We start from the raw sequence: 26,040 nt of genomic DNA, 5'->3' as shown, positions 1-26,040 counted from the left end.
AAATGGTCCTGACGGGCCGGGGCCAATTGAAGGGAGATTATTAAAAACACAAAGTACAGTGCAAATATTAACGACATGCAAGTACCGTCCCCGGAGTAGCAGAGTAGCGCAGTGCCGTCAGCTATCGATCCGTTATCGACGAGTCGCCTGGGAGTCGCCAGCCCAGCCGGGAGACTCCAGCCGTCCGGGACTCCGGGATTCCGGGAAAAGGAAGTGTGGAATTAAAATAAGGCTTCCAAGTCGCCGAGCACGGGCCAGTCCGGTGACGCTCTTATTACGTGCATTGCAGGCGGCTTCGGAGGTCCGAAAACCAACAAACGCTACTCCCGGAGAACGTAGGGACCGTAACACCACAGGACTGGCGGCCGACAATCGGAATCTGTGGCTTCGATGCACGGAGAGCGCGTCCGAGCCTTCCGGCCTCCGACAGACCAAAGCCGAGGACGAGACCAAACCTTATTTACGTTGAGGTGAGCTGCTACACTGGCCGATGCTTTAGCGCCCTGGACCCAATACATACGCACAGAACACACCCGGGAGCAGTACTTACCAAGGTCCTTTACTCGGCACGGAAGCTCGATCGAGTCCCCGATGATAGCCTTGTAGAGATGGCCTCGAGTCATAAATTTCGGTGCAACGGTTGGTGCGTCGGTATCAATTGTTGAAATAAATGGCTCCGGGAAGCTGTGGCTTAATCCTATTATCGGTTCCCCGAAACCGAGCGCGAGCGAGCGAGAGAGAAAGAGAGAGAGAGAGAGAGAGAGAGAGAGAGAGAGAGAGAGAGAGAGAAATAGAGAAAAAGCAGAACATAAATAACGTACGCCAAATTGAATCATGTGCCGGTTGGGGCTACATTTAGCCACAACTGGAAGTTATGACGACTGCCCGTTCTTGGGACGGGACCGACGGACCTTGAATTTGAAGATGTAACTGAGTACTTGTTGACTGGACCCGGGTTAGACATGAGTATTGATTTTTTAGATGTCCTTAGTGGAGTCTATACTCCGTTGGCACACATTTTGACAGCCTTTTTGACACAACAAAAATGGAATCGGGCTTTGGCCACGCCTCGCGAATCATTTCAAAACGCCTGACGCCTTTCCAAATTGCACCCTACGTACGCCGTCGTCCAGCCGTCCGTTCATTAAAACTTTTGAGCCCTCTTTTCAAATCTTGCTACTTGTCAGTGAAGGTGTTATGAGGGCGCTCCCGAGCTCGCCATGGCACGGCCATTGCGTGCGCAAGACTTCCGTGAGCGTCGACGTTTCTACAGCTGTTGAACATATAGTGAAACTTGGCACGGCCTAGAAGTGGATAAAAAAGGCCAAACCGAAAAGGGGGCCACTGCACCGAGGTCTGCTTTCAAACTCCATTATCGACGACGTGAGCAGTGCACCTTGCGATGGGCCACGTTTCAGGGAGGCGCTGTTGCATAACCGCCGTGCGCCGCGTGTGAAACGAACACCCCCAACCTGGACCGCGTTCCGAAGTCGAGGGTGCTAATAAGCGATTCCGAGCTGCACCTTCCCTTCAGGACCGCACGTGAAGATGGAAAAATAATTGATTAGTTGCGTGATTCGATTCAATTTGTGCATGAATTAATCACCATTTTCAGGATATAATGGTTGATTATGTTTCTATCGGACGAATCAGTTCGTCGGCAGGACCCCAGAAGCGACCGAACTTGCCCATTACAAACCCGCGCTCAAGGAGTGTGTAAAAATTCAATACCCCGAGCCGCGCCGAAAAGGGTATCCATTATGTGTTTCCGTTTCCGCTTCGGGTGAAAATCATCAATTTCATCCTCATTTGATGTGTTGGCCAGAGCTGGAGTTCCACCGCGGTGGGGCGGTTTAATAAATGATGAAATTTACGACCGACGCGAACCGCGATGTCGTGCCCGTGATAAGGTTCGGAATCCGAACGGGCCACCAACCGAAAGAAAGCGGACGGGTGAAAGAATAACAAAACATAATCACCCGCCCGGACGACACCCGGTAGACCGATCGACCGACCTGCGACTCACCTAGGAGTTATTAGAGAAAAACGGGCTCCCGTCGAGGCTCGGCCTCGGTCGGGCATTATTTATTGTACCGCGTAGCGCAGCGGTTAGCGATAAATATCGGAAAAGCGAAGCCTTTCCCAGCCGACGGAGGCTCACAATTCGGTCATTAGCTAAGCCCCCGTGTACCGGTACTGAGCCCTTTTTATGCTACGTTTTTCGCGCGCTAAGCGCGTCATCGGCGCCTGACGCTCGACGACGGTGGCCAGCCCCACATTACCGTTAATGTTTCATGGTCTGCATATTTAAAGTTCATAATCGAAACATTAATCTGCCAACATCGACATCGGCGGACAAAAAGTGTAGAGTAGCGAAAACTGGCGCCCAATGACGCCAATATGCTTCCGTTCCGAATCGAAACTTCACGCGTCACGTGCATATTTTGAAATAAAATATTCCGTGTGCATTATTCATTCCCAATACCCGGAAAGTGACCTCTGTCTCTCGTTAATCTGCCAATCCGAGCAGCAGCTTTAACGCTTCGAGATAATTAACGCTTCGGCATCGTCCGACGCCACACTTAATCAGCCGGACACCGGACACCCTTCTTACGCAATTATTTTCCCCCGAGAGCCCGATCCCGAAAATCGATGCATTATTCAAGCGGAAGCGCTTCCGAGCGATAACTTCCTTTGCATTATTCACCCTCCCCACCCGGGGCACTCTAACTTTGGCCCCCTAATGCACTCGAATGTCCCCCACCGGCTGGCCCGGAACCGGAAACCGGGCTGGCCTGCGCCACGGCGACGACGACGACGACGGAGGCGAATAAAATTTCTATGTGATTATGGTTCAGTTTGAATTTATTTCCTTTTCAATTATAATGCTATCTTTATTTCATTGCCGTAGGCGCACACGCGAACGAGCGACTGCGCCACGTGGCCACGAGGTGGAGGCGCCCGGTGCCCCATTAATGTTCCGGCTGGAGGCGCCCGGTTGCCCGTGAGAAGCCACCGCGCAGCCAGTCGAGGGGCCGTTGTTGCACGTCGAACCGGTTCCCTTCTTTTTTATTTATTAAATTCGTATCAAAGCGCATACGACTGCAGTCCCGGGCCGAGTGGGTGCGAAGTCTGGTGCGCGTCTGGTGTTGGCCAACTCGTCCGGAACGCTCCTCGTTAGGCGCGCACCGCACACGATGGCGTGCACCGAACTCTCCGCCATAGCAAATTATTATTTATGACACGCTAGCGCGCGCCCCGTACATAAATGTGGCCTTTATTGGTGGCCGGTGCTGGTGGTGTTTTGTCTTGGCCAGTATTGCAACCACTGGCAATACCAAGAATCACTTCCCACCCAGCGAGTGGGCTTGGACTGGCAATTTACGCCTCAAAATGCTTTGGGGTTGCTTTGGAACTGTTGAAAGGAAATACCGGAAACCGAAAGAGTGGCCAATTTCTTGGAAATCTGTACGAAATGTTTTATGCTAAGTTTCCCAACCGGCGAAGTAAAATTAGAACCACGCGCCGAGAGAGGCTTGCAATCTGGGGCTTCATCAATTGATTTCATTTCATGTCCGGCGAATGAATTACTGGTGCGTCATTACTAGTATTTTAATTGAACTGTTATTATTTTAAGTAAAATTCATTCAAATTTCAATAAATGCTAGTTTTATTGCAATGGACTAGCAGCGTCGAATCGAACACATTGCTTAACGGGATGTGCTAAACGGCCGCTTGATTTGAACCCGCCCCAAAAGGGTAATGTAGCCTACACGCCTTTGGTTAATGCATATAGCAAATAAACTCGACCGAGAACGCATCCATCCGGTGCCAGTCGTCAATGCGTCCGGATGTAATCTAACGTTCCAGGTTGAAACTTCAAAGCACCGGAAGTCCCGGCTCGTCCTTTGGTGAACGCTTCTTGAGAGAGGTGATTCAATGGAACCACCTGATACGCTGGCTGTTCTTCTCTGTAAAGGCCTTCACATCTCGGTGATGGTTCTGCTTATCCCAGGACCAGCAGGACCAGCTGGGTCTTTGCAGCTCAGCACAGCACCATCACAGGATATGCCGGCAGCAACTGTTTCCCATCCATCTTGGGCCTTCACAATGCCCAACACACACGAGCGCACACGCGGACCCGCACTGCCTACACTTTTCACCAATTTGCCAGAGTAGTTGTTGTTGGTTGGCTCACGGCAGCAGAGTCCCGAGGCACCCGCCGACCGGTGCCAGCGCTCGTTTCAAGCTTATCGATGCGTATTGTTCGGCACGGCACGCTGTACGCATCGCTGACTACGAATTCACGCACGAAACTCGTACACTCGCTTCCGGTGCCTCGGATGACGTACGACCGCGCAGGATGGTCGGACCAACGTTCTTCACGGTGGCGGAAGCGGCCACCCAAAGCTACTATTTTCATTCCCACGCCGAAGCTGGCAGCTGGCAGTCGGCACGGCACGGCACAGTGCGTAAATATTGGTCCAATAAATTGCTTTCGCTCTTGAATTAGCGGCTTTTCGGATGGCCGCAGTTCGCGAGGCGCGGCACGGCGTGGACCTAAAGTGGTTCCTCCGGGAGGTGGTGGTATCTGGATTAGAATTAATGATTAAATTTATTGCTTCCTCGGTAAAGTCGACGGTGGTAATCGGCGGATTGCCACGGATCACAACAACCCCACGAACGGAGCTTCGAACTCGGGCTCGGTGAGGTACTAAAAAGCAGGAAGCACACTCAAGTGGTCGATCGCCGTCGACCGGCCGTTTTTTTATCGTCTTTTAATGAATGCAAAATAATAATTGCTTTCCGTGTTTCGCCATTATCACCCACTCATTAATGCGCAACATAAAATTCGCCAGGAGTCGGTGGAACTACGGTGCCAGGGAGCAGAAAATACATTCTTCGCAAGGAACTTGCCAGAAGAGCACCGCTCAAGTGCGTGGCTTTCGTAGCTGAGCCATTAAACCAAATAAACTCCAGCGCATCACGTTGTGTTTCGTGGACCACAAGAACCGTTTTTGATCATCCATCTTCAAAAGCAGCGATCGAATAGGCGTGATACTCGGCAAACGCTTACGCTTATTAATTATCGCAACGTGCGGTCCCTCGAAACGCCATTTTATGCTCCACACTCTTGAACAAATCAATCAATAAATTAATAACAGCTTAACCAACCGCAGCACGAAGGCGGCTCATCGTACTCTCGGCTCGTGTCAATCGGGAGAGCGCGCGTCAACCGATGATCAACAAGTTGGGAACAGGAACCCCCTGCGGGGGGCCTTAAAACATGTGGCAACGGCACATTGCTTGTTGACATACATTTTAGCACATTGTCAACAACGGGCACCCTGGATCCGGGCCGGAAACGGTCCGTTCGGTGGCACTACTCTTTGGCTGTTCGAAATCAAATCGTCAAATTGAAATTTGGTGACCTCCTCCCGGTGACGTGACGGTTTGCGGTAGTTGCGAGGTCCACATGTCGCGCTTATCATTGTGTCGTCAATAACGCGGTTCGCGCATAATTGGCAGCGTTTGATCAATTGTACGCCACCGTGCTCCGGAGGATCAATCGATTCGCCCGAATCGGGACGCTCACGTTTTGGTAATGAAAGTGGAAAATCGTAGTTAAATAAAGTGTTTTATTGTAAAACCCCAGTTGGGCGGGGCGCAAGATTAATTGATTTAGATAATCCATCCGGCCTAGCGGTCAGGCTTACTGGCACTTATAATTAAAAGCGAGCATTTCAATTGATTTCGCAACCGCGCCACGGTGTAATATAATCGTGCCCCTTGTTAAAGGACCGTTAAAAATGGTTGCAAAATTAAATGATTAAAGACCCAACGTACACGCGGGCCATGGATGTATGGCCTTTCACAGGGGCGACTACTTCCTGAACGGATCTAAACTAATCTCGTACGGTACGGAACAAGCGAGCGGAACGCGTGTAGCTTATGAGCTTTTCAAAGCCGAAACCACTACACGAGCACACACGAGGAACAGCCGGCGCCGGCGGTGGGTAGCATGAATTTTAATTAAATTCAAACCTAATAAAAAGGCACACAACGTGACGCAATAAAAGCCCTGGCCGTCCTGCCTGCCCCGGGTCGAAGAAGGGTCCTTCGCGCGAGTCCACTGCGAGGCCACCGCGAGCCCCGTCAATGGTCGGACGAGACGGACCGTTCGCCGACCGTGACACGAACCGGTGAATGGGCTCTCGCAGCCCGACCGACCTGCGGATCTCACGTCAGGCGGTGACGGCCCCGTCGGCCATTAATATGCACTTGCCGCCGGAGGAGTCCGGAGGACTTTTGCTTCAACGCCTTCATGTGCGCTAATGGTTGCGCTGCTGCCGACTACCGCTGCACGAGGTGCATGTTTCGAGAAACGGTTTTACACCTTCCCGGTGATCCTTGGGCTTTCCACGGCCGACGAACGGGTCGAACATGTGCCACCGGAGACCGCAAACCCCGAGCCGAGCAGCGCAACCGTCAGAGCGAAGCGTCAAGGATGTAATTCCCAGGATCCTGCATTATTGCACACTTTTACGAGAGAAGGAACGCGCGTTAAATAGGGTTTAGTTTGGAGAAATTTACAGCAAAAGTTTCCTTAGTGGCTGAACGCCGTTCCTTCGAGTACGCCTAAGCCCCCCCCCAAGGATCCGAACACTGAAGGCAGAAAGGGAACCCCGGAACCGAAATCAATCTAAATTAAAGTGGAGACAAATCACTCAGCCATCGGATCAGCCCGTCAGACGCGATCCGCTCGAGTTGCGGTTTAATCGCTGAACACTGTCCTGTCGATGTCCCGCAGAAACAGATCCCGGGCCGCTCCCGGAGTAAATCGAGGGAACCAACAAAGCGACCGATAAACAAACGGGGGCCCACGAAAGTAGAACAGTAGAGTAAACACGAATTGTAAAACAACATCAAAAATCGAAAAAGCGAAACCCAAACCCCAAAGCTACACGGAAGCCGGCAAGTGTCGTGAGGTCGACGGCGTGTCCAAGTCACGGTGAGAGAGAATATGATTATGTTTCCGCTTCTGTTTGTTCTGTCCCCCGCTTCTGAGAACACACAGAGGAGTCCGTCTTCCATGATCCGGTCGACAGATAGGCAAGTTTTTTTGTCCTCCCCGCCAGGAGATGGTATTTTTGTATCACTTTTCGGAAAGAAGTTCCGGTTCCGCGGGCGATCCGTGCTCCGTCGTGGTTGCGAGATTTACAAGTCAATGGAAGCCAAACAAAACAATCCCGTTTAAATTTGGAAATGGATTGACGTCGCGCATCGTCTTGGCATCGCGCATATCGCGATGCCATGTTTACCTGGCATCGCACGCACGGTTGGCAACCCATCAGAAGGTTGCCACTTCACAGGAAATCGCATAAAGTTTCCCCGTAACACGCTCCTGGTGACGCTCCTGGCGACCCCAAAACTTTATGGACTATCATAATCAAGTTATGGCAGGAATGGCGGGATGGTAGTAAAAATCGGGCTCCCGGCCCGGGATGGCTAAATGCACTTTTTACGACTGACTTCCCGCTTCGACCCACGGCTAAACTTTCGAGCAGGCGCTTCGAGAGCACCTAATGAACCTTCATGTGCGGTAGATTGAAAAGTAAACTTATTGCGATGTGCCCCGGCGTCGTACGGCGAAGGTTCAATCGAACGGACGCATCCCCGATGGCAGCTGGCGAACGGGTGATTGAAATGTTTCCGTGGCAGCGGCGGCGGCATGTGTATCCCCAACACAGGGTGCACAGCATCCGAGGCTGCATTAGGCTGATTGATGAGGCTCTGGGAAGTAGTAACTTTGCCACTCATTTTACGGCCCGTTGGACGGCTCAAAGTTTTGTGGCACTTTTTCGCCCCCCTACTTCTGGCCCCAACTTTCTGGCCCTGCCCTGGCGGAAAACTATGGATGTTTGAAATACTTCACATAATTGGCCGTATTGGCCGTGGGTTTCCGGGGGGAAAATGATTTTTCTATGGCCCCGCCCGGGGTGTGAGGTCAGCCTAGAAAGTTTGGTCTCTCGAGACCGGGACCGGTGTTCCGTCTAAGTAAAGTGCATCGATCGGGAAAATGCTACCTGACCGGGGGTGGCCACTTTCCAGTCTCAAAGTACGAAAAGTCTTTTATTATAAAACTTTTACTCAACTATTGCCCATGTTAAATTCCATAACCGATGAGAGAGAGAGAGGGCATTGATCTGTTGATTTTTGAAAGCATCGCACGGCTCGAAATTGATTTGCAAATTACTTTTCCGGAAGCAACACTCCTCGCCTCGCCCCGCCGGATGGAAAATGGAAAACTCACCCCGAACCCCGAAACGAAACACGCAAATTATTTTGCTCCCCGTCTAAAAATTTCCACCATTTGCACCTGATTTACTTAGCGAGCCCATCTCTCGCTCTCTCTGCCTTTCTATCTATGCTGTGGCAATTGAATTTTTGTTGAAGAAAATTGACACAGGCCGAAGGGACGCAGAAAAACTTGCCCGAGGGGTTGCTATTGTTTTTGGCCGAAGCCAGAGAGCGGCCCGGGCGGCCGCTCCCTTTGTCGGGTGCTGACGTGGCACCACCGGCCGACCAGCATTAGCAGAAGGCAATGGAATTACGTACGCTTGACGGCGCGGGAAAATCCATTCGCCGCCGACGGTGGAAGATTGAATTGCCAAAGGCAAACCACCCCCCTAAGAAGGGAGACAGACAGAGAGAGAGAGAGAGAGCGAAAAACACACGACGGACGACAGGAACGACATGAATTTCTTTCCCGAATTTTCCTTCCGGCAAATGATGGGAAAATATGGAATCGCGTGGCTTCTTCGAGGGTTTTCGCCCGGCATCGCTTGTGGCCTTTTGCTCATTTTCACGAGTACGACGACGACACTCGCCCACGACAGGAAAATCTAATTTCTTCGGGGCGGGGAGCCATTTTTTGTTGGCATCCCCGTATTCCGGTGTGATCCTGTGCCCGTTGGCGCACTGTCTCTGTCTGTTGGGGGGGGAGGTGAGCGTTCCTGATTATGATTGTTTCATGCCGTGAAGGTACACCGTGGCCGCCGCCGCCGAGTGATTTAATTCAATTCGAAAGAATTTCATTTTCCGGCAATATTAGCTTCGCGGTGGCCGGAGCAAAGGGAGCCCCTCCCTTCTCGCGTGAAGGATGTTGTCACACTTTGAACCGAAAATAAAGGAATCGGTCCGCCAGCCTTCCACGTTGGCCAGGAATTAAAACAATGCCCACTGAGCGACCGCTCCGAAGAAAGGCTTAACTCATCCGCAATATATTTATCTTCCAAGGAGTACAAGAAGCACTCAGCTCACCATCAAAGGACACTCGAGAGGACACTATTTTAACACCACCACACGCACACGGCCACGGTCGCCATGACCAACCCGAGAAACACCCGAGAGCGCTATCTTATCGCTCTTATTACACTTTAGTGAGCTTTAGTCAGCTCACCGGGACGCACACATACACCAACAGATCAACGACGAGATCCTTGAGCCCTCTCCCAATCGCTTCGAAAGATAACAAACAACTCCGCTCCGGTCACCGCGCCGCGGTCGGAAAATCTGGTCGGAAAAGAAGAATTCGCGCGGGTTTTCCGGCAGAAAGAGCCGGAAAACTCTATCCTCGCCGAACCGGAACCGTGACAACGGACCAAACTCCACCGGGGCCACCGCCCCCTGTCCCGCGTTCCTGTCCAGCCACCACCTGTGGCGGGGCCAGAGCTCTGTCTGTTCCTCTTCATTTCCCACGATCATAATTCATAATTTTTGTTGCCAAGTCATGCGGCGGTGTCGGTGTCGAGTGGCCGGACTGCCGGGCGAAACCACTCCAGCCCAGAGGGGGGAGGGCCTCAAGGGCACCCGGCGGTGGTGGTGGTGGGGACCGAGGACGCAGCACTCGAGGGTCCGGCGCCCCGAGTGAAGTCAAGTGCTTAATTCGCTGAACAAAGTGCTTCGTTGATTTCACGATTATGTTTCGACACGCTCATCGCACTCGACCCGACAGAGAGAAAGAGAGAGAGAGCGCGCGATGGGCGCCTTCGGAGTCGGGGCCCCGGGGGGGTGGCAAGTGATAACTTCCTTTGATGGTGAACCTTGACCGTTGTCGCCCCCCCGCTTCCGCGTGCGAAAGTGCGCCCAAGTAACGGACGGACTGAAAAGCAGATGTCGTCCTGTGATTGTCGAAAATGGAGGCCACCAATATTAATATTACACAGCGCGGGCTTCACAACCATTGCCTCGGCACAGGACCTACGGTCTCCGGGGTGGCCCACTTGTGGCGCATTACGTAGTGGCGCGAATTATTTCGCGAACCCCACCAAAGAGCGACCCATCGGGTTCGCGGGAGAAGTTGTCATGAATTGCCATTTCTCATTGTCAGGCGGCGGCAGGGGTTACGGGTCGGAGGTGAGGCTTTTAGTGGGCACACTCAACCGACCCGCCGACAGCCCAGCCCAGCCGAGTAGTAGCTTTGATCGTTCGACACCGGGCGTCTCCATTTTGGTCTCCGCGCCATCGATTCATTACCATTCGGGTGGCCAAAGTGACTAATGAAAGGATGCCACACTACACTACACGGCCGGTGGGACTTTATCGGCTACCTCCGACCGGGTCGGCCGGTCACCGCCGCGAGCATGACGGACATGACATGATACAACTCAATCAAAGGTCCAAGAAGCCCCGCACAGGACCTCCGGGGCCCGGGTCGAATGGGAACCGTTCCACCGTGCGGTGATTGCAATTTAATTTCTACTTACAAATGGTACGGTACGTGATTGGAAAATGATTAGCAATTGGTCCGGTCGGCCGGTCGGGGCCATGAGCGGCGGCAGCACCAATGGCAGAGGTTTGAATAATGATTATAATTGCAAATTAAGTGGCCGTAAGGATCGACGGTTCGCACGGCCCTTTCACCAACCGGCGGCGGTGAGTGCGATCGAGGACAGGCAGGCAGGCAGGTAGGATGCAGGATGAGGTCCGCACGCCGGCTAACAATCGAATAATGTTCTTCGCGGAAAGTGATTGGCCGAATAATGGCCGCTGTCAGTGTCTGTCTTATTAGGTCAAACCGACAGTAGCTTCATTTGCGGCAGCCAAGCGGTTTAACCGATGCTTTACTACGTATTAACGATTTATTCAATCAATATTACCTTTGTAAGGTTTAAAACTCGATAAAGTTTCGAAACAATAACAGGACAGTTATTATTAGGCCATTTTCTTCCAGTTTTGAGTGTTTGTTCTTCTTTTTTAAATAAATTTATAATACTAACTAGGTTAATGTGATTCAAATTATGTTATACAAAAGTTTTGTTACAATTACAAAATTCACGGAAATTAATATTAATTTTTAATTTTTGTTCTATTTGTTCTCCATTTTTAAGCAGGCGTTCACAGGTTTGTGTTTGAAGGTTTAAATCAAGTTCTTATATTTATTGAGTTCTTTGAAAATTAACAATAATTTATAAATTAACAATTCAAATTGTTATTAATTCAATTCCAATTTATATCAAGTCAATTTTAGCATTGAAATTTCTTTAAAATTCATCATATGTAAATAAACATTGATGACCGATCAGATTGAAAATGTTTGAAACATGGAACTCATGTTGAACAGCGTATGAAGCAGAAAACCATGTTTGTAGAAAAACATCCGAAATAAAATGTCAATTCGAACAAATTGAACCGCCAAATCAGAGATGTTAAATTATTCCATTCTATACTTTCGTTATGTTTATGAAACAATAAAAACTCTTCAACACAGAGTTGGACTGACTCCAGAAAGAGAGCATTAAATAATTGGACCGGGAACCGGGCCACGGACCAGCCCCCGTTAATCAGTGGACATTTCAAGCACCCTGCCCAGCCAATGCAGCGTCACCGTTTTATGACTTTTAAAGACAGTTATGGAGTTTCTAAAAAAATGACACTGGCAGAAATGGGCCGGCACCGACAGCCGGCATTGAGTGGCACTTTTGATACTCGAATCCACGGATCTGCCAAAAAAGTGACCACGGTGCAAATTTGACGTTGTCCACTCAAGCGGCGGCAACGAACGGGGGGAAGGAGAAAAAAACATCAACGAAGCCGTCGTCATCATCACACGATCATCGGCATCATCGGCATCCAGTGGAAAAACTATTCCCTGTCAGCAAAACATTCCAATTACCGTACATCAACTTTCGGTGTTTGTTATTTTCCCTTCCGAAGCCCGAGCCGGTGGCCGGATCTATCACTCCTTGGCTTCCGGTTTCCCCCGCCAGAGGTCTCTATCTCTCTCGCGCGCGCCCGCTCTTTGTCTGCACCGGCTTATCACGAGGTTTTATGTACCCCTTTCCGGTATGCGGCCAAACATCCGGCTGAAGCAGCACTAACAGGATGGTCACGAGCACGCAGTAAACAAACGGAACGGAAGGACCTCGCCGGGAAGCGAGACGGAAATTGGCTTCCACGTGCTTCCCGTGCGAGTGTGTGCAAAGCCCTTCTCCGGGTCCTGGGGGAACGGGGGGCTGGTTTCGGTTATTTTTGGGTGCTGTCAACCGATAAATCTCACGACGTGCCCGCCCTTTTGGACTTCGATTCCCGATTGCCGACCCCGGGCAGGGCCCATGGCTGACCACACTGGACTTAATGACCAACCCGCATGCCCGTACGTCCGTCCGTCCGTCCGCGTGTCTGTGTGGGTGAGTGTTGCAAGGGGGCGTAAGACATCAACACTAATAGGCCAGCTGACGGCCCCAGATGGTTTGTCACTCGGCAGTGTAAAGCAAATGGCTCCCCATTAATGCTTCTCTCCCAGGACAAATATCCTCCCGAATGTACGCCCTTCTGCTTTAGTGGACCCCAGACCCCGGCCTCGGCGCCCTCGGGATTTGTAGCGATTTTTACGGCGCTCGGATGTGTTTTCTTCGCTCGAGTTTTCCGACGGTCGGGCGCCGTCCCGGCCCGGCCCGGCCCGGCCCGGTCGGTTGTTGCTCGTGAGAGGCAAACAATCAACCCGTCGCGCCCTGAGAAGGCGGGCAAGTACCACCACACGCCATTTTCCTTATCGGAGAGCTTTCCCGGGCCACCCTTTCCGTCCCATGTCGAGGGTCCCAACAAAACAGCCGGCCGCACAAAACGATTCCTTTCTTCGTCCGTCGCCGGTTTTTTCTTCTTCCTCTCTTCGTCCCATTTTGTCGTGTCCGCCCGTAAATTTCCGGAGCTGTTTCCATTGAGTTTTCCACCCACCCGGCGGCCCACGAAAATGGGTGTCATTCGCCAACCGACGGGAACTAAAACTAAAATGCCTTCCGGTTCGTGCGCTGCGAGCGAGGATCGGTACGCCTCGGCGTGTGTCCGTTCTGAAGGACATCATCACAAATAATGAAAAAGCTTTTATCATGATAATGAAATGGTGTATTTATACATTGTTTTATATTCCGCTTTCAGTTCGGTGTCCTCGTTGCTGCTGCGTGTCCTGTTTGGCCCGCTTTTTTAACTTGTCTGATACGCGGGCAGCGGACACACCTTCGGTTTGACTGATGACGATACCTGACAAGTGCTTCCGGTGGCATCACGATGGGAAAAGGCTTTGCGTAACGGAGCGTAGACAAATCTATTACAAATGCAATTAACGTTTCAATCATACCGAGCAAGGGCGAAGGACAAATGTCACGTCCCTCCCCGACGGGAAGAGCCAAAAGATCGAAGGCCCCAAATAAGTCAGGGGCCACTCAGGGCGTAAAGTTGGACTTTATTCAATCAAAAACTCGCGTTACCCGACGCGACCACTTATCGATTGTGAGCGGGATGCGTCCCTCGAAGAACGGGTCGATTGATCACGGGTCCGGAGCGGCGCAAAGCGGCGAATGATAAAATGGTGCCCTAGATCTCGAATATTTCTTTCTGTCTCAACACTCAATCAGCACCTTGGCGCGCGAAGGTCGTGCGCTGAAACGCAACTCAACCGGAAACGCAATCGACTCCGTGCCGAAGGACACCGAAATTTCGGCCGAACGAGCGGAAACTAAAAATCCTTCCGAATCCCGACGACGACGACGCCGCCACCGCCACCGCCGAACGTCGCCGCACGGAAAGTGTTTTATTTTCGTTTTGTACCGTGATAAATTTGACTCCATTTAAATTGAAATTGATAAATTGTCCTCTCCGCTGGTGGTGGTCCACTCGATTCTATTCGCTGGCGTGTATTCCGGTTTTTTTACTGGCCGTCCTTTCGTCCTGCGCATTTCTTTGCAGTCCGGGAGGCTTTGAGAAATAGGTTATGAAGCGTCGCGAACACGAAGGACCCCCGCTCGGTCCCTAGCGCTGCTGCAGTTCTGTCGGGCGGAACTAAATGAGAGATGTGTTGGTGATTTTTTTCGGCCCACCCCAAGAAGTCGAAGTGCCGCAGCCGGAGTCGCGTGACAGTGAAACAGCGGGGCTGGCCGCGTGCCGCTCGAGGAAGTAGTTTCAATAAAAACATGAGTGCGACATCACAACGATGGCGGCGGCGGCGGCGGCAGCGATGATGATGATGACGATGGTGATGAAGGCGATAGAGTGAATGGCGAAAAGAAGCCGGAAACGGATTGGAAGCGAAGAAAAATGTCCTCGAAATACCATCGTCCTCCGCCGGCCGCGCACCCACCCAGCGGGAACTATCAACTTCACAATCTGACGTTTATTTATGTTATGCGGGGAAAGTGATTTCCTCCGCCTTTCCCGGGAGGGTGTGGACCGCGGCCTTACTATCGCACCGGGCAGGCAGCACCATTAGCAGCGACACATTTTTCGCAGCCCCGTTAACGCCTTCGGGCCCGCCGATAGTTTATGTTGCCGCACGCAAACGGATCGAGAGCAAAGTGATGCACTGCGAAACACTCGGGCAGGTTTCTGCAGGGAGAAACGGTTTGGGTACTGTATGACGAGCAATTTATGCTTCGGTTTTGCCAGCAACTGCTGTGGCGCATACTGGGCCCGCTGACTGATCAGAGAACTGTTTTTAAAATGATGTCAGGTACAGCACACCCCCTTCGCTCAATCGATGGGTGGGCCTCTATTAGCTAGTGTTCCATGGATGGATTTCCCGGAATTTTCCTACGCCATCAGTAGGAGCTATTTTGAGCCTTCAACGGATATTGGCATGAAACATGTATAGCAACAAGCAACGATAAGGATTCTCCAGGACAACGATAACTCCTCTATTTTTGGTTCCTCCACTGTTATCTGACAACTACAACCGCCGAGTAGTCCTGGCCTGCAACGGAACGTCTGTAGATAATTCACTATTCTAAGTAAGAATGCTGGTTTGTTGGCTGTGGGTTGGTAATGCAGCCTTCATCCGAGACCTCATCCGATATTAAAAGACTAAATCAATGAGCAACAATTAACAATTATCAACGTTTTAGCAGATGTTAAATTAATATGGTTGCGTTAAAGAAGAATTTTCCTAATGGTTTTGCCATTCGCACCCATGTTCCGATATTCTGAGATGAGATGAGAAATTGCAATTTAAACCACCTTCAGTGTTTCTGCCCCTTTTTTGAACTGGTTTAGATCTGTATCCACAAAACTACTGCAATTACTCGTCTCCAAACATGAAGGATCATGGAGGCAGGTCGAAATCCTCGGTTTCGAGTTGCAAAAATCGTTTCTCAAATGTTATTACCACTGAAGCAACCAAGAGTTTCCGCAGAAAAACGATGCGCGACAGTACATTTTTTAACAAGGTGAAAGTCAAATGAAAGAAACGAAATTTCTATAAAATTTGGAAACAAAAGTAGGATTACCAATTGATGGGTTAGCTCCGAAAAAAAAACGATTCACAAAATAGCGGCCTACGGAATGTGGTGGTTTTTCTATTCGCATTTGTATAAACTTGAACATTCAATTCCATCCATATTTATCCACATCCATCCATATTTATTATGAACAATGAAGATTATCAATTGTTAACAAAAAAGTGTAAGAAAAGGCTTATTAATAGTTAAATGAAAGCCCCAAAACAATAAAAGCCGAGTGCAGCGAGCTGCAAACGCCTCTAACGACACAGTAAAACAGAGCAAAACAACAGCAGCAAACCCGATGGGGAAAAAAACAATTTCTGGCACACAAATCAATCCCTTCAATTAGTGACAACAGATAACGCTAATTGAAAACCTTTTCCTTACGAAAAATGGGCGCTGCACCGTAACAACACCGGACAAAAAAAAAAGCACAAACGTTCCAGCGTCTTTGCCTCGAAATAAAAGAGCGCACACGATCCACCCTTTTGCCGTCCCACTGCCAGCCGGCCGCATTCTTAAGGAATCCCCCCGCTGCCCCCCTGGACACGCCCAACCTTTTTTACGATCCACGGCGCACCCACCCGCGTGTCCTTTGCTGTGTCCCACCTGCCCATAAATATCCCTTCTGTTGCTGCTGCCACCGAAAGCGGATCGGACCGGGAAGAAAATGGGTGCCGCTCGTTAGACACGGCATGAAGGGGCGCCAAGTCACGGGTCACCCTCGAGCCGGGCCGGTGTTTTCCCGCTCTCGTTAGGGTTCGGCAGAGGGCGCGGACGAGTGAGCAAAAAAAAAGACGCCATTCACAGTCAACCCGCCCTTTGGCGCATGGAGGGGACATAAATGCCGACACGCTCCCGGCTAATGCTGCTACTGCTGCTGCTGGTGGCAGGTCCTTGTCGAGTCCTTGTCGGTCTGCTGCGACGGTACAGTGCCACGGTGCTTCCGATGATGGCCGCCCACGGCCTTCCTTTAGCGAAAACATATAGTTAATAAATTTTTACGATTATTATTTGTGTAACGAACGGCAGCAGGAAACGTTTGGCTGACTCGTCGTCAGCGCGCGTTCATTCGCCGCCCACGGGGCCCCAGCCACGGTCGTCGTCGTCGTCCTGCTTTGTCACCGGCTTTTGACATCTGCCATCACAAGCATCAGCCACCGACAGCGTTTGGTGGGTGCCAAGATCACGCGGCCCTTAATTATCATTTCAATGGAAATGATAACTCAAAGCGCGCAATGTGGAGCTTGAAGTGGGCGCACGGAGTTTTAATGAGCCTTAAGAGGGCACGTGTTGGCGCACCGTATCTTAGAGCGCGGCATAAATTGATTTACGGCACGGCGCAGTGACGCATGAAGGCTCGAGGAGGCTCCACCAGCATCACAAACAAGGTGTTATCCTTTGCCGACGGATGTGACTCAAAACTGAGTCCATCAAACCGGGCGTCGTATCATCGAATGGCACGCGACCCGAAGCTCCTTCGCCCGCCCTGTTCTTTCGAAACAAAACTACTAAAACCCCGCCACGATGGGGTCGTTACGTCGAAAATGTTGGGAAAACCATTTCCGGAAAACCCGTCCAGATCGATCCGTGTGCGCCCGTAGGGGACCTTTGGGACACTTCCAAGAGTCTTCGGCGAAGAAATTGATGGCGAATCGATTCTGGTTCCCCACCAACCCGGGCCGCCCGGGTCTCTACACTCTAAAACATTGCAAAATTTCCCACTTTCCGACCCGGCTCGGATCAATTGGGCTGCTCGGGCGTGCTCGGGCAGCTCGGGCCGCCACTCGGGTGATTTCACAATTTTATTTATCCAAATCGGACACTTCTCCCTTACGACTGTGAGAACATATTCGATTTAATTTTATGTCTCGTCCAACGGGTCCCCGAGGCGCCCCAAGGTGGACCCAATTCAGGATAATACCCGACCGGGCGTTCGTTACCCGGTGACACCTCGTTCTCGGGCGGTTTCCGGTCCGTCGTCCCGGCGTACCTTGGGTAACGAAAACGCTCATTCGCTCGATTTTTGAACCGCTTGAGCCGTTCAGCAGGAAGCATCATGCTCGGCCGACTGCACGTGATGGTCTCGAGGCGACACTTTTCGCCGTCAGCTCCAGCCCCGGCGCGAAAAGGAAAGCCGGGAGAGCCGGTGCCGTGGCGTGCCCACTTTCGGCAATTGGTCCGATAATAGACTATTCCGGGCGACCACCTGAGCGTTGGGGCGGGAAATTTACGGCCCCTGAATTGGGGCCGTTTGTTTGGGTTTTTGAATTTCGCTGGCGCTGGCCACGATCTGTCAGAAAGGGCCCGGCTACAACTTCCCGTTCGTAGCGCCCCGGAGCTTTTCTCGATTTCGTGCGAATCATTAATTACTTGTCATCCGCAATTGTTGCAAATTGCGATTGGCCGGAGGGCCCTCGCCGAACGGGGCGATGCCCTGCCCCTGGAGGCAATCGGAGTCGTCTAATCAATTCTCGCAAGACTTACCGCAGCCCAGCAGCAGAATCAGCAGGAGCAGCGCCCAGCATGCGATGGATCTCATATTTTTCCTCATTTTGACGTATTTCTCGGTGCTCTCTGCAAGAAAGAAAAAAGAAGACGAACGGAGCTGTAAGTGAAAGGCAAACGAAACGAACCAGGCAGCACATAATGATGCAGAGAGGTCCTTGCCACTGCCGCCGCAAAGTGGGCAAAACTAAACGAAAACCAGCCACCTGCACCGTAAGCTGTCGTCCCAAGTAATCATGTAAGGAATCGTAATTAATTAATGTGCGAAATAATGGGCCACCCCGGGGTGTTTGGTTTTCTGGGGCCCTGGGGCCTGCCGACAAGCAAAATGGCCGGCGCTGGCTCCCTGCCGGGATTTTCTGTTGCGTACCGCGCACAGCACGCACCACGCACGTGAAAGGATTTGGCAACAATTTTGAAGATTTTCATTTATTTTGCCCAGCGGTGGGGCGCCGGAAGGCTTCGGCACGCAATCTTCGGCTCCTTTGAGGCTTTCTCTTGTTTTTTTTGGGGTTTTGTGCCTGCAGCGTAGACATATTCACACACGTAGATGTAATAGGTTCGGAGGGTAATGCATAGATGGCCAGCTATTTTAATATTAAACATTCTTGATACATTAGTTTGACTTCGATCTACTACCGGTCAGAATCTAAAGAATCACGATCAGAGTCAGATCCAGAGCAACGGAAATCGATACTGTTTAGCTTTCGATCGCTGGTCGATCTTGTGGACTTTTTAACCCACGTGCTACCTCGGCTGAGAAGTTGCAACCCCTTTTCGACACCGTCCTTGACGGGCGATGATACACTGGCAAAATGGAGCAAAAAGGCGAAGACCGAAAAGAACGCCAGTAAAAGCCGGAATCCGAGCTTCCGGTTCCGGCGTTACTCTTCGGCGGGAACCCGTTGAAATTCATTTCGCCTGCCGCGCGGTAGGGCGTCATTAATTAGGCGAAACTTTTTTGGGCTCCGAATGCCCCTTTTCGGCTCCGAACTTCCTTTGCTCTCGGTGGCAACTTTCTGCCGGCGACTAATTTTTCATATTGGAAAAGTTTCGCCCGAGAAAAAAGCCAAAGCAAAGCGGCGAAGGAAAACAGAAACAATATTTCGTGCCCCGTTCGCCCATTCCCGGTTCCGGAAGGCACAAAAACACTATCCTACGCCCCGACGCGGAGGGCGCGGAGTCTAATTGCGGCGCAAAACATCGGTCCCCGTCCGGCCAGTGAATTATCTCGGGCTGAAGAAGTCAGTATTTATTGTGCCAATTGAGCGTGGAATGTGACGGGTTCGCCGGGCTCGGACATTGCGAAAGCGAAACTGTAAACTGTACCTTTTAAATCTAGTTTAGCGATAAGGTCGGTGCGCCGGCTAAGGTCCCTCATCAAATTAGGATCCACCCGGTTTAATGGCGCTTTCGGCGAAGGCGGCGATTCTTCGAAGTCTTACTCGAGGATTAACGCTGGATCCCGCCGTTCTTCGGAAGCGGATTCAGCCCGCTTCGGGTGTTGGAAGAGTTGGAAGAGAGACGGCCCAGGGCCGGTTCGCGGCGTATCTTCATCATCGCCGTTGACATTCCACAAACCGCCTTCATTACGGATCTTCATTAACGCTCTTCGTTGCCGTAGGGCTTCGCTGCCGCACTGTCGCTGTCTGCCTTCGGGATTAAAGCCCAAGTTCCAAATCCAATTGTTCATAATACAACATAAGTTTCAAGGTGTTCCCCGGAGGCATCCCTTTTTGAGCGCCCGTTTGAAGCATTGCCCGAGGCCGACCCGAGGTAGACAGGAGCCAAACGTTACCCACCGCAAAACCGCGTGCCGCCACGCGTCAATAACGCGCACGGCACACGGCAAGTCACCGCATGGCGCGTCGCGCCATTTCTGCAACGAGATTATGTGATTCAATCCACTAATGAAATTACTATTCCAAAATAAATTTCGCGCCTCTGGCTCGCGGCCCCGGTGCAAACTATTCATGTCCGGGCCCTCCCAAAGCCCTGGGCCGTAATTCGTTTGGCACGAAAGGTACGCGCGATGAGCACGGTCTTCGGGTGCTCACCTTGCGAGATAAGACGCGAGCGAGCGAGCTGGAGGCGCTCGGCAGAGTGAAGCCGTGTGCCTTCTGACCTCTCTTCTTGGGTCTGTAAAATCTTTCCCCAAGACGAGATGAAAAACGGGAAGCTACTCGATGGCCCCGGCCAGATATTATTCATGATTCCTCGGACGCGCTCTGTATGAGGGCCTATGGCCGGGAAAGGATGCCTGGCAGGACCGTCGTCGTCGGTCGCAGATGAACTTCATCATCATCATCGTCGTTCGCCGGCGCTGCTGGCGGCCAACGACGACCCAGGCATATCTTACGCGTTTTGCCACCGGCATCCTGGGCATGCTGGCTGCGTGCGAAGGACCTCAGAAAGGTTAATCATTGGTCTGGACATATCCGGGATCCGTTCCCCGGTGCCGGCCGCCTCATCCTACATCATCTCATAATCTTGGCGCGCCGCGGTGCGAACGTGCATCTGGCGCGCTGCGCAGCGAAGTGAAAGATTGTTAATTAACTTCTCAAAACGCTCATTTCTGGTGAGCCGTAAAGATAATTTCGTAGTGTATGAATAAATTAAGCTTATTCAATTTTCGGCCACCACCGCATCAGCGCGGCCGCCAGGACTTCAAAGTTCTCGAAGCCAAGGCCAGCAGGGCGCCCAGCTTTTCTTCCAACTCGGAACACTCACTCCGGACCCGGGAGTCCGGCGACGTACGTGGACAGACCCCGTAAGTTAAAATGTAATTTAACGGTTGCTTTGGTTTGAAATAAATTGTGCTTTCATTGTTTGATGAATGGGCCCGAGCCTGCTCACGGGTCCGGGTTCGGGTTTCTTCCTCTTTGCTGCTGCCTTTTGGCTTTCTGACTTTTAAGACGCTCTCTTAAGATCCGTTGTCAGTTGCAGGACCCGGGCAGCGTGAGTTGTGGAGCCCAGACATTCATTACAATGAAGAGAACGGTAGCATCGAACCTGCTTTTGGCCGTGAAACATCCGTCATCGTGCGTATCTAATGCTGCTACCGTTTTATCTTCCTAATTAATTTTTATCTTAATTCTTATGAATTTGGATTGCAATTACGAATGTGGAAAATATTGGATAAGCTTTCACTACTATCAACGCAACGAAAAAACAGGAAGCAAAATTTATGGTTATGATGCCGGCACTTGTTTGAGTTATGGAAACTTCGATCCCGAAGATCTTTCTCCTTCCTCTGGTTGCAACATTTTGTTGCTCGTTGTAACAAATGAAGCTGCAAAAAGGTCAAAAAATGCTTACAGTAATAATGCTTTGATTGAGCATTTAATCTTCCCGGAGAGTTCCTGGACTCGCATGGGACAAAGAGGTGTTAAATTTAATCACGCAGCAGCAGTAGCAGCCCCCACTAGCCGCTCATCGTCTCATACGGGACTGGATGAAACTGGACGGGTCCGATAATGAAACCATAAATGATATCAACAATTTGTAGTAAACCCGCACACAGATTACAATCCTGCCGGGCATCATAAGGATGCGGACGGCACACGTGGTGCGCTTTAAATGCAGACGACGATGGCATCCCTGGTTGGCTTCCCTGGCTTCGTTCCGGTCACCAGGACGAACTGATAAGCCGAAGAAAATTCCTGTTTATTATGTAACGCACGTTATTAAGCGCTCGGGGAGCTTCTTTCATCTCGGCCCCTTACTCCAATGCTCGAAGACGGAACCATCTGGGAGCCATACGCTCATTGGACGGGAGCACCGGTTCCGTAGCCCAACCCGTGCTACCCGTTCGCTTTAATTTAAAGCGCCATCGTTCGCCATGTTCTTCTGCGCAGAGCAGCACATGTGGCCGTGGCGCTTTGCAGAAACATTCCCCAAAATCGTGCGCCACAAAAAGTACGCCTCCAGTGTTTTTGTTGGTTCGCACATTGAAAGAAATCCTTTCCTGTGAACCTTCCGGACGGATTTTCGCCCGCCTCGGTCTCTCTCTCTCTCTCTCTCTCGAGTTAATTTACTATTTATCGTGCACCCCGCGCCATGGCCAGCCGCCAGAGCGGTGCGCACTCATTCGTATTATGATTTGCAAATTTGGGAAAAAGCACATGATGCTAATGGTGCCCCGGTCCGAGCCGGGCCGAGGTTTTTGCCATTGTTCCGGCACCCCAGTGATGGGCTGCTGATGAACGCAGGACCCCGCAGTCCAAGTGCTCATTGCGCCACCGCTACTGCCCGGGCTATCTGATGTAATGAGGATTGGCTCCCGGGGCCTCCTCGGTCTCGGTCGGAGTTTCTTTCGAGGATTTTCCGTGGTTTTGAGGTTTCTGGTGCAGATTGTTTCGCCCACTTCGCCCGAAAACGACCAAGAGCTCGGGCACAGCGCAGCAGTCACAAAACAGATGAAACAGATGGACCCACGGCCCGGAGTAAACCCCGTAGACCAGCGTTAATCTTTCCTCGCACCAGCAGCAGCAGCAGCAGCAGCAGCAGCAGCAGGAGTTCATGTTTGGCGATTGCTGCACCGAGGCCATAAAATGGGCTATGATAGCTTCCAGTCCTTCCCGAAAAACCCACCCAGGGCCCCCGGCGGGGTGCTGAGCTGCAGGGCTCAGGACTCCTGCTGCCGCCAAAACCACATGCAAATTATTTCATACAAACTTAGGCACAATTACTTTCCGACAGGTTTCCGGAGGCACTCTCCACCTTGCAATCTGCAGCTGCAGCCAGCCACACCGTGGGACGTGGGGCTTCATTTAACACTAACTATTTCTCTCCGACACCGTCCGACGCTAGTCGTCCTGGCACGGTCGGTCACCAAACGCCGGAAGTCTCGGTGGCTCCGGGGAATTTTTTTACCCCGCTCCCGTGCTGTGTAACCGAGTGGAGCCACCGAGGGCCTGGGCTCGGGAGCAATAGAAGTCGAGCTGCACGCTGTGCCTGGGAGAGAGCATTAACGGCCGCGTTCTTCCGTACAGACCGTACGGAAGAGGCTTCGAGGCGGCTCATCGTCGTCGTCGTCTCCGTTGTTGATGTCGTCAGTGTTTTTAGCGCCGGCAGGGAGAAAATTAAACACCCGTCGCCCAGCCCAGGGACGCATCCGGGTCCCCGGTCTTCTGTCATAATTTTCCAGCCATGCGCTGGATGCGCTGGATGGTACCGCATCCGTTCAGGAATTCGGGCCGATTGCCATGTCGGAGCCATGTCGGGGACCGTTGCCACCGAAATGCCGGCACCGGGACCGGTGTTCTAAACTAGGGCGGCATTCTCCCGACCCGGACCACCCGGAGCAGCAGGTGCTCCGTGGGCCGGGGAAATTATGGCTTCCGGATAAAGGATTATAAGCGATTATAACTTTCCGCCAGCGTGAGAGTATTTTTAATTTCGTCCCCCTGTTTTTCCTTTTTTTTTTTTGGGCGGTGAAGTTGCCCCAATGATGGAGGGGGCCGCCGGCCGGCCGGCCCATGGGGCGACAGCGCCAAGTGCCAAGGCATTCCACCGGTAATGTGGTTTTTGCTGAGGTCCTCGCCAGACACACGCGCTCACGCTCTCGAGGTGCGTTTAATCTACATTTAATTTGTCAACCAGCTGGCGGGGACCGGCTTCGCGGGGGTTGGTGCGACGGCGACTGGGTTGGTTGGCCTCCCCCCCTGGGCGCATAGAACTTTCCACTTTATCTCCCGGCGAGCATACTTTCGCGCATTGTTCGTGGGGCCCGGCGATGGGTGGCTTGGGTGAGATATGATTTTTAATCGAAAGATAAACAAAAACCCGTCGTCGGTGGGTTCGTTTGATTCCGTTCGAACTCACGCAGCTCTGCTGGTGGGGAAAGTTTTCTCAAGATTCAACCCGGTGGCTCATCGCCACCGGTCCATATTTATCGCGACGAGACGAGATAGAGTGGAGCGAGCAAAGAAAGGAGTCGCTATCCTATTTTTTCGCAATCATCCTTTTAATATTACGCGTTGATTGCGGCGGTGGACTCTTTGTCTTCATTCGCTGGCGGGCGAATTAATTTGTCGCCGTAAACGCCTGTCGAGCGACTGTGGACACAATTTTTGAAACTGGTTCCGTTCGGCTCGAAAATATCTTCCTTTATTTTTGGCACCAAATAATGTCGTGGAAAGGATTATGCAGGCAAAGGCACCGGGGGAACTGTCATCATTTGTTTGACTGCGCCACAATCATTATGATTCATCCCCACGCAGTCTCGATTAGAGAAATTACTCACAGAAAGCCGACGCCATTAACATCAGTCGCCATCAAGAGCACTCTCATCGATTGCTCCACACACCGAGCGACGGTGGTTTCCAACCTTTTTCCCGTGAAAATCGATCCGGCAATCATGCACCGAGCGCACCTTTTATGATCAAGCGCCGCGCACGCGGCAAAGGAAGAATAACAAAGGACCATTAATGCCGATCGAACCGACGGTGCTCGAAGTGCGCCCTCATCTGCGCCGAGCTGAGGGCTGAGTAGCAACATCAGCATCGCTCTACAACTTCCGCTAAAATGCATTCGAAAGCGGCGCTTGTTTGAAATTGCTGCACTGGGTCGTGTAATTATCGACGGATTGTTGCATCTCGGGCCGAGCCGCCCCGGGAATTTTAAAGCACATCGCTCTCCTTCACAGAAAGCTCTTCTTTTGCTCTCATAAACCATAGGGGAGCATGTGAGCACCGCCGGCGCCTCCACTTATGATGCGAATCGAATGCTTTATCGCGGAAAACGCGACTCGCGCGGTTGAGTGAAATAACGATAATTGCTCCATTAGCGGTGCAATATGGATAATAATGGTTATCGCAGCCCATCGCAATTAACGCGATAATCATCTAATAAGATAGTGGCCACGTTTTTTGCCCACTTAATTGATAGGATCGTTGATCCACTTTGCGTGGCCTTGGCTGTCGACCATTCAGCACACGGGCAAAACAATCGGCTTGATTGATGAACAACCGGTGCATGCATAATCCTTCAGCTTCAGCGAGCGCGATAAAAGCGCACGTTGCTGTGCCGCTTCCGGTTCGTACGCCCTCCCCCAGGTCCGATTAGCCTGAAATTCATTAAATGCATTCAGCGTACCACGGGTACTCGTCTAGCGCTTCTTTTCGGCACAGCTCCAAAAGAAACGCCATCGCTTACGCCCGAAAGACGGCAAACGAACGAAACACTATCCACCGTCGGGCAAAAGGTGGGCCGACCGAGTTGTAAAGAAACGTTTTGCGGAAACCGGAAGTCAACTGTCAGTCGGTGCATAAATCATGCAATCATGCCAATGTCTCTCCCGCCAGCTCCCCGGCACAAGACCCGGGTGATGTGATTCGGTGCTTCGGTTGTGTGTCCTTGGCGGCGGTGTCGCGAAGCACGGGACCCGCGCACGTACGGCATAAGGACGAGGACGCCGTAAAGATGGAACACAAATGTCAGCCGGCAGGCGACCGGCAGCTAAATTGGACGGTGGAAATAATGGCGCAACCGAGCGGCACCGTCTGTCCTGCCTGTGTGTGGTTGTGCATCGCAAGTCCCGAAGTTTGGTAAAACATTTATTCTGGCCGCCGTGTTTGCCGCCGTGTTGATTCTTTCTAGTCGTTCCGGTCGTTCTTCAAGAAATAAGCCAAATTGCATTGCAAACCCGGGACGGAGGCACCGGGCTCCAGGATCACTTCCCCCTGTTTTGAAGGAAAAGTTCTTCCACGGGGGAGCTTCCGGAGCTCCGGCTCCGGCAAGATAGCGAGAACTTTGC

The 26,040-nt window shown here is 51.6% G+C and overlaps 1 protein-coding gene across 1 annotated transcript in view; it reads right to left on the bottom strand.

Annotated features, from left to right (window-relative positions):
- The window catches only part of LOC131206158 (roundabout homolog 2), a 34,494-nt gene extending 15,297 nt beyond the window's left edge, over positions 1 to 19,197 (bottom strand). The window contains exons 1-3 of the mRNA XM_058198595.1: positions 19,170 to 19,197; positions 18,261 to 18,350; positions 551 to 697 (exon numbers count right to left, since the gene is read on the bottom strand). Of these exons, the coding sequence (XP_058054578.1) occupies positions 551 to 697; positions 18,261 to 18,350; positions 19,170 to 19,197 (265 nt within the window). The remainder of the gene's footprint in view (positions 1 to 550; positions 698 to 18,260; positions 18,351 to 19,169) is intronic.
- Between the last annotated feature and the right edge of the window lie 6,843 nt (positions 19,198 to 26,040).

This window comes from Anopheles bellator, chromosome 1 (assembly GCF_943735745.2).
Source record: "Anopheles bellator chromosome 1, idAnoBellAS_SP24_06.2, whole genome shotgun sequence".
NCBI lineage: Eukaryota > Metazoa > Arthropoda > Insecta > Diptera > Culicidae > Anopheles > Anopheles bellator.
This window is presented reverse-complemented; position numbering and strand designations above follow the sequence as displayed.